Here is a 14980-nt window from a genome sequence, read left to right on the forward strand (position 1 = left end):
CACCATCGAGGGTGGTGAGGGAGGAGGAACCAGCAGATCAGTTCCCGGCAGTAAAAGGTGCCGTCCACGAGAACCAATCGTGCAACCTTGAAGGCTCGGGACACGGTGGAAGTCTCCCCTCGAGCCCTACCCCCACGGCGGCCCGGGAAAACATAGCCATTATTTCCGGATCCGATTCAGGCATTGCTACAGTCCCGGAGGACAGCAGCGCAGCCGAACCTTCCTCTCCAGAAAGCTCTGGCTCTCCCTCCGATGCAGCGATCAACATCTGGTCATTGGGAGGAGCGCCAAAGGATACGGCTGGTACGCTCCTTGTAGAGGGCCCAGCACGTTCCATTGGACCACTGTTACTCTCAGACCGCCCATGCTACTGCCTGAAGTAGCCCCTGCCTGACTGCCGCCATGACGAGAACTAGATCGAGGCAGAGGCAACGAAACTCCGCCCCTTTGAGGAAACGGAGCTTGGCCCACGACTCCGAGGTGAACATCTTCCCGCAATGAGAACATGACTCATCCACAAACACCACCTCAGTGTGCTAGATGCCCAGGCACGTGAGGCAGCGATCGTGACCATCACCCAGCGCCAGGTAACGACCGCATCCAGAAACGCCCGGGTGATACGTTGTCTATAGCAAGACCCACATCGTCTTTACAAAGACGTAACGTCAAGTTTGCCACGCAACGTCGTCTTTAAAAAGACGCACCCTAAATTGTTCTTTTAGGGAAAAAGCTCTTTTAGCGTGCTGAGGCGCACAGGGGAGATGATCATCTGCAACACAAACAGGGGGTAGTGCAGGTAAGACCAGTCTGCCCACTGCCAGGAAAAGGGGGCCCCCGGCTGCCACCAGAGGGAACCCCAGATCTAGGCAGTGGCACGGGCACTCCGCCCCCTTGCAGGTAACGGAGTCCGGTCCGCAACTCCGAGATGGTCATATCCCCGCAATGGGAGCATGAGTCATCCACGAAAGCCACCTCAGCGTGCTTCATGCCCAGACACGAGAGGCAGGGATCGTGACCATCACCCGGCGCCAGGTAACGACCGCATCCAGAAACGCCCGGGTGATACGTTGTCTATAGCAAGACCCACATCGTCTTTACAAAGACGTAACGTCAAGTTTGCCACGCAATGTCATCTTTAAAAAGACGCACCCGTAATTGCTCTTTTAGTAAAAAAGCTCTTTTAGCGTGCTGAGGCGCACAGGAGAGATGGCCGCCTGCAACACAAACAGGGGGTAGTGCAGCCTGATGTGTGCAACCCACTCGACATGGGAACCACCACCGCTGAAGCGCCGTACCGCCAACACGACGAGCTCTCAAAGAGCGCGCTGAACTCGTTCAGTCTTCTTCTCTCAGTAGAGTAGTCAGAAGCAGAACGATGTGATCGCTCGGCTCCGAAGCGAAAAGCTGAATATGCGCTGCATCTGCTGCCTACTTATACTCACGCTGTGATCAGCGGCAGCTGGGTGCAATAATCGCATGCTAATGTGCATTGGCTCGTTTACTTTACACTCGAAGAAGATTGGTCTCTCTAAGCGAGATCCCAATTTGTCGGTCATCCGACGTGATGTCGGGATTGACCGACTGAAAGGGAACTGTAAAGTTTTCGAGTGGTCATGTGCAGTTCCACCAATAGGTGGAGTCGATCTGCAACGTAATACTATTCTGACGGGAGAAGCACATGAGAGTCAGCTCATGTTTGTCCATTTTTAATCACTTATTTCTTATGTAATTTCTTATCACTTATAATTGCTTATTATACATCAATCAATCATGTAATAATCAGACTAAATATGGAAGCAATGCACAGCAACATTGGATGTGATGTTTTTTTTCATCAAATTGTACGATTGTGTTAGATTGTGCTAATCAAAATCAACAGTCTTGCATTCAATTCAATTCAATTCAAGTTTATTTGTATAGCGCTTTTCACGATACAAATAGTTGCAAAGCAGCTTTACAGAAAATTAAGTTTCTACAATATATTTAGTAGTAGCATATCAGTGGTGACTGTCAGTTAATGTACATATGGCAGAAATGTACGGAAAAATCAATTAAAGACGTAATCAAACAGACGATGAACACTAATAACAGCAATTATTATATGTTGCAATCAAGCTTATAGCAAAATTGCATCACTGATCTTTGGTGGCATGTTTTCAATCTATGAAAATTTTTATGTTTTATTTATTTTTTTATTGGGCCTCATTAATAAAACACTTAAAGGTGCACTAAGCGTATTTTGGCTTATTATGTTGATATTTGAAAGCACCAAAACAAACACGGCCATACCCCAACAGGACCTCACCCCTATTTTGATAACTCCGCCCCACACGTACGTACAACCCAGGCAGCAACGATGATCTGCAATGCCTGCCGGCCGAGGGTATGATGTCATCAATAAGTGAAAGCGATGTGTGTTACTATGGTAATTCAGGTCGAATGTGTTTTGTAGTAGTGTGTGTTTTAACGCTTGAATGGTTTAGCTCCGCTGGAAAGCTGCTCCAATATTTACGTGGGTCCTACCTCTTGCCTGATCGTAACCCTTCTTTTTAATGTTTTGTTCCTCCGATATCTTTTTCCTATAGGTGATCTGCTAATATCCATCCCTGTGCACTCACTGAGCGCTCTCTTCTCCCTATCATTACTAGACTAGTGTGTTTTGGGACTCGGTCCGACACTGTGGTCAAAAGCGTTTTTCAAATATTGCGTAATGCACCTTTAATGTCTTTAATTAATGTTTTTATTTCAGCTTACTTGATCATTTTAAGGCAATGGGTTTCCTAATATTTTCCTAGTAATATGAACACTAATAAGAAGTTAGTACAACTAATTACAGTTTGAGTCAGTATAGGTTCATGACTTCTGTGCTTAAAAAAGTAAACAGCTAATTCATCTAAAAACGTTAAAGGGATAGGTCTAATTAATCTAAAAATTATAATTATGTAGGCAAGTCACCCTTGCATCATTCCAAACCCATGTGACCCAATTTTTTCAAGAACATTTACACTTTGTTTCACAATTGATGCTTTATACCATAAAATGACAGGAGACTGATAGGGGCTGTTAAGACCCAAAATGCACAAATACTATGCACCATAAGCCTCATTAATAAAACACTTAAAGGTGCACTAAGCGTATTTTGGCTTATTATGTTGATATTTGAAAGCACCAAAACAAACACGGCCATACCCCAACAGGACCTCACCCCTATTTTGATAACTCCGCCCCACACGTACGTACAACCCAGGCAGCAACGATGATCTGCAATGCCTGCCGGCCGAGGGTATGATGTCATCAATAAGTGAAAGCGATGTGTGTTACTATGGTAATTCAGGTCGAATGTGTTTTGTAGTAGTGTGTGTTTTAACGCTTGAATGGTTTAGCTCCGCTGGAAAGCTGCTCCAATATTTACGTGGGTCCTACCTCTTGCCTGATCGTAACCCTTCTTTTTAATGTTTTGTTCCTCCGATATCTTTTTCCTATAGGTGATCTGCTAATATCCATCCCTGTGCACTCACTGAGCGCTCTCTTCTCCCTATCATTACTAGACTAGTGTGTTTTGGGACTCGGTCCGACACTGTGGTCAAAAGCGTTTTTCAAATATTGCGTAATGCACCTTTAATGTCTTTAATTAATGTTTTTATTTCAGCTTACTTGATCATTTTAAGGCAATGGGTTTCCTAATATTTTCCTAGTAATATGAACACTAATAAGAAGTTAGTACAACTAATTACAGTTTGAGTCAGTATAGGTTCATGACTTCTGTGCTTAAAAAAGTAAACAGCTAATTCATCTAAAAACGTTAAAGGGATAGGTCTAATTAATCTAAAAATTATAATTATGTAGGCAAGTCACCCTTGCATCATTCCAAACCCATGTGACCCAATTTTTTCAAGAACATTTACACTTTGTTTCACAATTGATGCTTTATACCATAAAATGACAGGAGACTGATAGGGGCTGTTAAGACCCAAAATGCACAAATACTATGCACCATAAAGACAGTCCACATGATTTCTGCACTAAATTCCAAATTTTCCATACGAGGGCATTTTGTCGTATTGACTGATTTTATGGTAGGCTATAGTTATAATAAATAAACTGAAAATAAACTGTCCTTGTATGAAAAAGGTCTGTATAAAGATTATTTTAAAATTCTATTTGATGTACACCAGTGAAGACTAGACAAATTCTAACAAAGTATGCCAGTCATATTTTAAAGTGATAAGCATAAAAAATATGAATTTTTAATATCATTTATATTTAAACTATATGTTTCTGTATTGTGTACCATGGACTGCTCAGTGCCAAAAAAAAACAAGCAAACAGAAAAAGCAGGTCCACTTTGTTAGTCTCAGTCTACCCCTGATGCTAGTGTTAGGACTTCATCTTTCTGTATATGGCCACAGGAAAAAGCCAAATATTAGATATTTGTACACTGCATATTGTGCAAGCTCAGAGGTTAAGCATCTAAGCCAATGAGTACCTTTATATGAACAACTCTGCTTTTCATCAGTGTTAAATATAATACTAACATTGGGCGAACAAAGTCATAAAACCTATATTATTAGTGAATTTAAATATAAACCTATAAAAAACAATATACAGAACGTTTCATCTGTTGATATGTTTCATAAAATCTATCTCACACAGAGATCTGAGATCACAATGCACACACATTCAGAAGCACTGCACGAAGTCTTTTATTAATAAAACAGCTTTGTTACTAAATCGCTACATTATATGTAACTGATGAAAATAGCTATCAATTTTACCCTTACGGTCAAATATTGCACTGCAAACATCATTAACAGCTTTAGCTAACTTGTTACTGCCGAGTGACCACAGTATAGCCATGGATTATCCCTTACATAATTTATATAGAAAACACATAAATTTAAACTCACACGAAATTCATGGTTATCGCTGGATTGAATGTATCAAACCTTCCAGAAGACCTTCAGTGTCACTCTTGTTGTGGAAAAATATTTTCCAACTTTGTGGCAAGGTGGAATAAAACTCGAACTACGAAAAGTAGGATGTTTATTCTTGCAAGAAGGTCGTCTGACATACAGAGATTCTGCAGTGAGAAGACAAAAACCTATACTGTACCTCTGTGGGGATTATATATAGATATTCCCCTCCCCCTCAACTGGCACCTCTACGGATGTTACATATGATTTCTCAGAACTAAGATGCAGCAACCACAGGATGTTTCAAAATCATGCAAAACAGTTCTAACCAGCTTGAGGATCCGCTGAAAGAGAATACAGTCTATGAGCTAAAAATTGCACGTATACACACTCCTATATTGAATGTAATAGTAGGAAAACAAAAAACACAAAAAATCCTCATATATGGTTTTGCTTACAGCAAAACAATTAATTTATTTATTTGTAAAACAATGTATTTTTAATTTATGTGTAACCGGGTGGTAAATAGGATAAATTTGGTTTCTCTCTTTGCATGTTTAAACCCGTTATTTCATTGTTATTTGCTGTGTTCTGTAAGTTACAAAGTCAAAAGAAACAGTGAATACCTGTATTTGTCTGGAGTTGTCAGTAGGTGGTGCTGTGTGTGTTACGTATGGGGAAATGCCCATGCGCTCTCGTTCTCAGACATTTTGTGTGATGTGCAATGAGCAGTACGAGGGAGACACATGCTGCTCAATGTGCCTACTTATACTACGCTCTTAAAGTATGTACTCTTTTGGTGAAGAAAAAGTACACACTTTTGATTGTGTAGTAGAAGAGTAGGCAAGCTTTGAGACATACTATCACGTCATACAATTGCATCTTTAAAGGACCGCTCTGTTGCACCTGTTACACGCACCCTGTCACTATAAACTGGCCTGTCAATCATCTTGTCACAGTTAACCTTCTGGGGTCTGAGGGGGTTTTGGGGCCCTGGAGAAGTTTTGACATGTCCTGACATTTGTGTTTTTTTCAGTATCTTAAAAACATTAATGTCTAAAGTCCGATTACACTGTATTCAGCACAAACTGGGCTACAATAATATGTGAGCAGCATGAATTTACATGTTTATGTTTTTGAGAAAACAACGTTTATGCGTGGTTAGTGAAAAACTAAAATTTTTAAGTAATGGAAATAAGGCATGTCCTGACATTTGTGTTTTTTTCAGTATCTTAAAAACATTAATGTCTAAAGTCCGATTACACTGTATTCAGCACAAACTGGGCTACAATAATATGTGAGCAGCATGAATTTACATGTTTATGTTTTTGAGAAAACAACGTTTATGCGTGGTTAGTGAAAAACTAAAATTTTTAAGTAATGGAAATAAGGCCATAAAACACATACAGAATATTTGTTCACAAGAATTTTGAGGACTGGATGTGGTAGATTAGAGTTTGTGCTATAAAATTATGTGACAATCATCCTGCTCACTCATTCACAGAAAACAATATATTGATCTACCTTTTGTAAGACATGTTTTGTGTTAGAAAGGCCGTATGCGAGGGAGTGACAATGGCCTCCCATAATGGCCCATCAGTGTGACTGTGACTGTGAGGCGGGTAAGAAAGAATGTGAGGAGACTAAAATAATGGGTTTTATTTAAACCACAGTATAATCAAAATATACACAGAGAAGGTCAAAGACACATTATTGAGCACACTGATCTAAACACAGAGACTTGAACAGTCACACTATGGCGTTATTTTACTGACAAATGTCGAGAGCGCATTATTGTAGCGCGAAAGCACATTAATATAATGCGTGAGCGCGAATCTCTCTGCTCGTGCGCGGATTTCCTTTGCTCTCCCACAAAACCGGACGCGCACGCTCAGATACACGCTGCTCTCGCCCGGAGAGAGCGCGCGCACTTAAAACATGTCTCTCCTCTCACTCAAACTGTGTCCTGTGCACTCTCAAATCTCTGTGCTCATGCACTATAGATATTAATTATTTTCGCACCTGAATTAAACGTTGTCAAAAGTTATCATTATGCACTTACTAAAAGTAGTCTCAAAACAGATTTGTGCAGGGCTATAAAATTATGTGACAATCATCCTGCTCACTCATTCACAGAAAACAATATATTGATCTACCTTTTGTAAGACATGTTTTGTGTTAGAAAGGCCGTATGCGAGGGAGTGACAATGGCCTCCCATAATGGCCCATCAGTGTGACTGTGACTGTGAGGCGGGTAAGAAAGAATGTGAGGAGACTAAAATAATGGGTTTTATTTAAACCACAGTATAATCAAAATATACACAGAGAAGGTCAAAGACACATTATTGAGCACACTGATCTAAACACAGAGACTTGAACAGTCACACTATGGCGTTATTTTACTGACAAATGTCGAGAGCGCATTATTGTAGCGCGAAAGCACATTAATATAATGCGTGAGCGCGAATCTCTCTGCTCGTGCGCGGATTTCCTTTGCTCTCCCACAAAACCGGACGCGCACGCTCAGATACACGCTGCTCTCGCCCGGAGAGAGCGCGCGCACTTAAAACATGTCTCTCCTCTCACTCAAACTGTGTCCTGTGCACTCTCAAATCTCTCTGTGCTCATGCGCTAGACATTCATTCTTTTCGCACCTGAATTAAACGTTGTCAAAAGTTATCATTATGCACTTTTAAAAAGTAGTCTCAAAACAGATTTGTGCAGGGAACAAAGTAGCTACAATAACCAGTTTATGTTAAAACAAAAATACAACAATAAAAAATCAAGGAAAGGCCCTGCACAAATATGTTTTGAGACTACTTTTTAAAAGCACTTTTTAAAACTTTTGATAACGTTAAATTCAGGTGCGAAAAGAATTAATATCTATAGCGCATGAGCACAGAGATTTGAGAGTGCACAGGACACAGTTTGAGTGAGAGGAGAGACACGTTTTAAGTGCGCGCACTCTCTCCGGGCGAGAGCAGCGTGTATCTGAGCGCGCGCGTCCGGTTTTGTGCGAGAGCAAAAGAAATCCGCGCGCTCGCGGAGAGATTCGCGCTCACGCATTATATTAATGTGCTTTCGCGCTACAATAATGCGCTCTCGACATGTGTCATTAAAATAATGCCATATCACACATTTTTGTGCCATTTCTTAAAACAGTTGCTGTTCAAATGTTGAAACGAGTCAACCATATTCATGTAGAATATCAGCCCAATGTAGTTGAACATCTGATGTTGATACAGCACTCTCAGGGGAAAACAGTTCGAAGATAAGTCTTCAAGGTATCTGGACACCAAAAAAAAAAAAAAAAAAAAAGCATGATTTTGTAGTCATAAACACAAATATGTTTTGTATGTATTATGCAATACAAATACATTTTATATCTGGGAAAATTAATTATTATTGTTAAACACGTTATAAACATCTACATATTTTCATGAACAGAGTATTTCACAGTAAACATTGGTCTAAACATTCTTAGACTCTTAACATTCATAGTGTTACAGTATAAACACTATACTGTATATTACATAATATATAATAATATTAAATTCATATCGTATTGTTTTATATTTTATAGAACATTAAAAAACATCCTAGCGTCATGAGACATTCGATGCAATGAAATGACACATATTTCAAATTTTTAAAATTGATTTCATACATGTAGTCAGGAATTATAGTTTGAGAAAAGTCTAACTAGTAAAATGTGATCAAGTTACGTCACAATAACACAATAACAACTAATGCAAGTAATAAAAAATTACTTACTCGTCAGAAATGATCTCATCCGCTGGATCAAGCCACGCTTCGCCTTGCATTCTTCTTCTGAGGTAAATACAAGGCCTATTCCTCTCAGCGCTTCTTCTTCCAGAAATGAAAAGTAGCCGAGATGAATCTTCACGCTTTGCTTACGGAGGTGATGTGGGCGTTTACATGTTCGCGCGTCTCACTTGGGTGATTATATTTTGAATAGCGTGCACTGTTCGTCGTGTGACCACATTACAAATAATGAGCTCCGACGGGAAAGACTGGACCTCGCATTGGTTTCATACGGATTACTTTATCATAGAATATTTGTTTTCGACATGGCTTACTTCATTTAAAAGTAGACATTTGAAGCTTTCTATATATATATTTATCATGTCTGTGAGGCAAGTATTCACTGATATTCAGGTTGTTTTATTTACGTGTCTGTGAAGAAAGTTGACAGAGACCAAGACGGCAGAAAATGCACCCTGTTTGTTTTCTTTATTTTACAAAAGCACATTGTTTTGTTGTAATTATGACTATACACAAATAAAAGTAGACCCTTTGCAGTTTAAAATGATGCCTTACTCTTATTAGTACGATCAAAAATTATCGAGCATTTTTAGTTCTTTTTGCGGTCATCAAGAAAAAATGTGACAGACCGCACTGATGCACTAACATTTGGGAGGGGACTATGTGAGTGTACAGCATCAAACCCTCACTATGGATGATGATCATTTATCTGTTTACGATGAGTGTTTCAATTCTGTCTCCAGCGACAGTATTTTCTTATTTCATAACATCACCAAATTGGAGAAGGCTAATAGTCTGTTCTATACATCAGTGTTAATACATGATAAAGTCACAGTCCAAGCTCTACTAGATAGCGGATCCATGGCATGCATGATTAATGAAGAAACGGAGCATGAATTATTGAGTGAAGTGATGTCTGCACAGGTTGACCAGTCACATTTGGACTTTCTCCTCTTTGGTTGTGGCGGTATTAAAGTCAAAACCAAGTGGAATGTACCAGTTAAAGATGTGTATAGCAAGTTAGTGAGCATACCTATGTTAGTTGTGCCATAACAGGAAGATCAGTTAATTCTGAGAAATAATGTCATTAAGTTCTTACTTACCCAGATCAAGCAAAACTCTGGCTATTGGAATGTCATGAACCATCCTGAGACAACTGGAGAACCTGAAATTGAGCAGTTTCTGAACATGCTGTCGGGCATCAACAGGTGGAAGGGTGACAAAGTTCTTGTTATTGTGGGCACTGCAAAACTGACCCAGGCTGTCACTCTGTTGCCCAAGCAAGAACACCTTGTGTGGGGCAAGCTTCCGTTGAACTCTCCTGTTTCTATAGGTAGTACCATTGTGATTGAGCCACCCAAGGCGCAGACCCACAAAAAAACCATCATGGTGGGAAGAGTTGTAGCCTCCATGTCTGGTGATGGATGGGTCCCAGTTAGGGTCATAAACTCTCTTGATAAGCCCATCACACTCAAAAGGAACTCCAAAATAGCCGATTTCTTCCCTGTTGTGGCGGTTGAGGACATCACCACTTGTGCTAGTATGGAAGAAGACTGGAGATCTTCGGGTGTGTGGACTACCGTTGGCTGAATACTTGGACTGTTAAGGATGCCCACCCCTTGCCTCATCAGGCAGACTGATTTTGGGAGGTAATGCCATCTTTAGTGCAATGGACTTAACCTCCCATGGGCCTGTATGAATTTAATTGTCTGTCACAAGGGCTCTGTAACAGTCCAGGCAGCTTCATGCGACTTATGACCAACATCTTTGGGGATCAGAATTTCCTCACGCTGCTCTGCTATCTCGATGATCTCCTGGTGTATGCTTCAAATGAAGGGGAAGCAATCAAGCGGCTTGAGCTTGTGTTTACTAGGCTCAGGGCACATGGACTGAAGTTGGCCCCTAAGAAATGCCATTTCCTCAGGAGGCGTGTGACATTTCTGGGCCACATTATTGATGAGACTGGAGTGACAACAGATCCAGATAAGGTCAGTGCCATATCAGCTGTATCCAGAACAGACCTTATGATGTTGGATGGAGTGACACCCTCGAAGAAAAAGATCAAGTCATTCCTGGAGATGGTGATGTATTATCAAAAGTTTATACCAAACTGTTCCAGTGTTGCAAAGCCTTTGTTCAACCTAACAGTTGCACCAAAAGGGAAAAAAGTAGAGTCTGTTGTACCGGCTCATCCCGATTTCAGTGAAATATTCATTTTATCTACGGATGCATCCTTGGATGGTTTGGGGCCGTACTTTCGCAAGTACCAGAAGGTGAGACAAAGGCACGCCCCATCGCCTTTGCCAACAATGCCCTCACTTGTGCACAAACCAAGGACCCTGCTCATCATCTGGAATTTCTGGCTTTGAAGTGGTCCGTCTGCGACAAGTTAAGTCACTGGTTGAAAGGACACAACTTTACTGTCTGGACAGACAACAATCCGTTAACCTACATCTTGACAAAGCCAAAACTAGATGCATGCCTGCAAAGGTGGGTGTCTAAGCTGGCCCCCTATAGCTTTAGAATTCAGTACATACCCGGCAGCAATGATGTGGTCGCCGATGCTTTGAGCATGCAACATTTTCATCCATTTCATCAGTGTTTGTCAAAGGCTGATGTCCAAGCCATATGGTGTTCTGTTGAAAGAGGCAGAACAAGTTCGAGAAGACCAGTGTTGGGTAAGTTACTTTAAAAAAGTAATTAATTACTTATTACATCATCAATATTGTATTTAAATTACTTTTCTAATTAATCTGTCTGAAAAGTAACTTAATTACTCAATAAGTAACTTAATTATTATTCAAATAGTTAATTACTTCATAAAATCCCTATAAACCTTGATGCATAGAAATGAAACTCTTAATTATTTCAGTTTGAGTTAAACATGGAATAGTTTAGCCTTTTAGCTTTAAAACAACTAATAAAAAAATGTAACCTTCTTTGGTTAACAAATAGAATTAATCTGCAAAATATCCTAATAACAAAAGAAGCTTAGGAAAAGTGAAGTTTTAAGAAACTTGTATGCATGTGCCAGAAGAAAACATTGCTGGTGCATCTTGAGATAAAACAATGGAACTGTCATATTTTAAGGTATGTCAGTGCAAGTTTATTTCAGTTAAAACTGCTCAGAAATGTATTTAATCTGGGACTAGGCTTAAGACTTGTCTGTGAAACCAGGGGTAGGCCTACATGTATCAAGCTGTAAGCATTACATTTTTCAAAGCGATAAGTACCATATTTCATACACACTGACATGTATACAACATTAGCAGTCACTAATACTAAATTTGTCCACTCCTAACAAAAAAAACAACATGATTTTGTACTGTCATTCATGGACATGTGCTTTGTCTGTATTAACACACAGTTCATAAACAACATTCTGATATTTTATGAACTAAATTCATATTGCTTTGCACAAAACATCTGATAGTAGATCAGTAAACAATGGTCTAAACATTCCTAGACTGTAACACTCATCATGCTGCAGTGTAAACATCCACACTTTATATCTACACTACCGTTCAAAAGTTTGGGATCAGTAAGACTTGTAATGTTTTTTTGAAAATGTCTCTTATGCTCATCAAGGCTACATTTATTTGATCAAAAATACAGAAAAAAAAGTAATCTTGCAAAATGTTATTATAATATAAAATAATGGTTTCTATTTTAATATCTTTGATGCATAGAAATGAAACTCTTAATTATTTCAGTTTGAGTTAAACATGGAATAGTTTAGCCTTTTAGCTTTAAAACAACTAATAAAAAAATGTAACCTTCTTTGGTTAACAAATAGAATTAATCTGCAAAATATCCTAATAACAAAAGAAGCTTAGGAAAAGTGAAGTTTTAAGAAACTTGTATGCATGTGCCAGAAGAAAACATTGCTGGTGCATCTTGAGATAAAACAATGGAACTGTCATATTTTAAGGTATGTCAGTGCAAGTTTATTTCAGTTAAAACTGCTCAGAAATGTATTTAATCTGGGACTAGGCTTAAGACTTGTCTGTGAAACCAGGGGTAGGCCTACATGTATCAAGCTGTAAGCATTACATTTTTCAAAGCGATAAGTACCATATTTCATACACACTGACATGTATACAACATTAGCAGTCACTAATACTAAATTTGTCCACTCCTAACAAAAAAAACAACATGATTTTGTACTGTCATTCATGGACATGTGCTTTGTCTGTATTAACACACAGTTCATAAACAACATTCTGATATTTTATGAACTAAATTCATATTGCTTTGCACAAAACATCTGATAGTAGATCAGTAAACAATGGTCTAAACATTCCTAGACTGTAACACTCATCATGCTGCAGTGTAAACATCCACACTTTATATCTACACTACCGTTCAAAAGTTTGGGATCAGTAAGACTTGTAATGTTTTTTTGAAAATGTCTCTTATGCTCATCAAGGCTACATTTATTTGATCAAAAATACAGAAAAAAAAGTAATCTTGCAAAATGTTATTATAATATAAAATAATGGTTTCTATTTTAATATCTTTTAAAATATAATTTATTCCTGTGATGCAAAGCTTAATTTCCATCAGCCATTACTCCAGTATAAAGTGTCACATGATCCTTCAGAAACCATTCTAATATGCTGATTTATTATTAGAGTTATCAATGTTGGCAACAGTTTTGCTGCCAAATATTTTTTTGGAAACTGCTATACTTTTTTTCAGGATTCTTTGATGAATAAAAAGGTAAAAAGAACAGCATTTATTCAAAATATAAATCTTTTCTAACAATATAAATCTTTGCTATCACTTATTAAAAATGTAACACATCCTTGCTGAATAAAAGTTTTAATTTCTTTCAAAAAATAAATAATAAAAATGTACTGACCCCAAACTTTTGATCAGTAGTGTATATTCTTAGAAAATATTTCTATTTTAAATAAATGCTCTTCTGTTTAACTTTTTATTCATCAAAGAATCCTGAAAAAGAGTATCACAGGTTCCAAAAAAATATTAAGCAGCACAACAGTTTCCAGCACTGATAATAAATCAGCATATTAGAATGCTTTCTGAAGTATCATGTGACACTGAAGACTGGAGTAATGATGCTGAAAATTCAGTGCTGCATCACAGAAATAAATTAGATTTTAATATTTATTAAAATAGAAAAACGTTAATTTACATCGTAATAATATTTCACAATATTAAATGTTTTCCTGTATTTTTGATCAAATAAATGCAGCCTTGATGAGCAGAAGAAACTCCTTTAAAAAACATTAGAAATCATTCTGATCCCAAACATTTGACCGGTAGTGTATATCATATTATATCTCATATTTTTATTATATGATAGCAAAATATTTACATCCGCATTTCATAAGATATTTAGCCTATTTGTATAAGTTTAAATATTTAAATATGAATGCATATCATATTTCAGCATATTTTACTCGCTTTCATTTCAATTTGGCAAGATAGTTTAGGAAAAGCCCAACTAGTAAAATGCGTACAAGTTTGTGTAAAAAATAACACGTTAACTAATGTAAGTACAGAAACGATCGCCTCCGCTGAATAAAGCCGTGTCAGATCGCGCTGTTCTTCTGAGGTAAATTCCGGCTTATTCCTCAAGTCTTCTTCCAAAAACAATGAAAAGTAGATGCATCTTGATTTTTTTAAATATATTTTTTGTGTCTAGGTGACGAGGGCGTTTGCACGCAGGTATGGCTGCAGACAATGAGCTCTGAGACGGGAAAGACTGTACCTCGCTTTAGTTTCATATGGTTCATAATCAGAGAATATTTGTTTTCAATTTGAATTGGCTCATTTAAAAGTAGACACTTCAAGTTCCCCTTCAGGAACTTGAGCTGCGTTGAAACGCTACGGGAACGCCTCCAGCGTGACCACGCTCTGAATCACATGTGTAATCAGTCCAATGGATGGGCGAGACGTCACGGGCGGGGTGACGTAGCGACCAGGAAGCATAAAAGCACGTGCGGTGAAACCGGCGTCAGCTTTCTGTCATTCAGCAAGCGCTCTGTGTGTGTCAGTCTTATTTGGTGTTGTCTGTCCATTATCATTCTTTATTTTACAAATACGAGTGTAGACAAACATATGGCGAGAGCTGGCAGTATATTAGGCTGTGTGTTCTTCCCTGCCCGCGCTACATTTCGGGTGGGGATACACACAGTTTGTCTGTTGTCTGCTAAAAATGGGAGCAAAACAATCAGAGTCAGCTGACTGCCCGCATTGGGAGCGTTTGTCACTGCGTATGCTTGCTCTCCGAGGGCTCTCTTTGAGGAGGGAGT

At 38.7% G+C, this 14980-nt stretch overlaps 1 protein-coding gene across 1 annotated transcript in view; it reads right to left on the bottom strand.

Annotated features, from left to right (window-relative positions):
- Window positions 1-5078, bottom strand: part of LOC107740403 (uncharacterized) — a 12329-nt gene extending 7251 nt beyond the window's left edge. The window contains exon 1 of the mRNA XM_016552823.1: window positions 4908-5078. Coding sequence (XP_016408309.1) covers window positions 4908-4918 — 11 coding nt within the window. The 5' untranslated portion in view covers window positions 4919-5078. The remainder of the gene's footprint in view (window positions 1-4907) is intronic.
- Between the last annotated feature and the right edge of the window lie 9902 nt (window positions 5079-14980).

This window comes from Sinocyclocheilus rhinocerous, unplaced genomic scaffold (genome assembly GCF_001515625.1).
Source record: "Sinocyclocheilus rhinocerous isolate Xijiao unplaced genomic scaffold, SAMN03320098_v1.1 scaffold4270, whole genome shotgun sequence".
Taxonomy (NCBI): Eukaryota; Metazoa; Chordata; class Actinopteri; order Cypriniformes; family Cyprinidae; genus Sinocyclocheilus; species Sinocyclocheilus rhinocerous.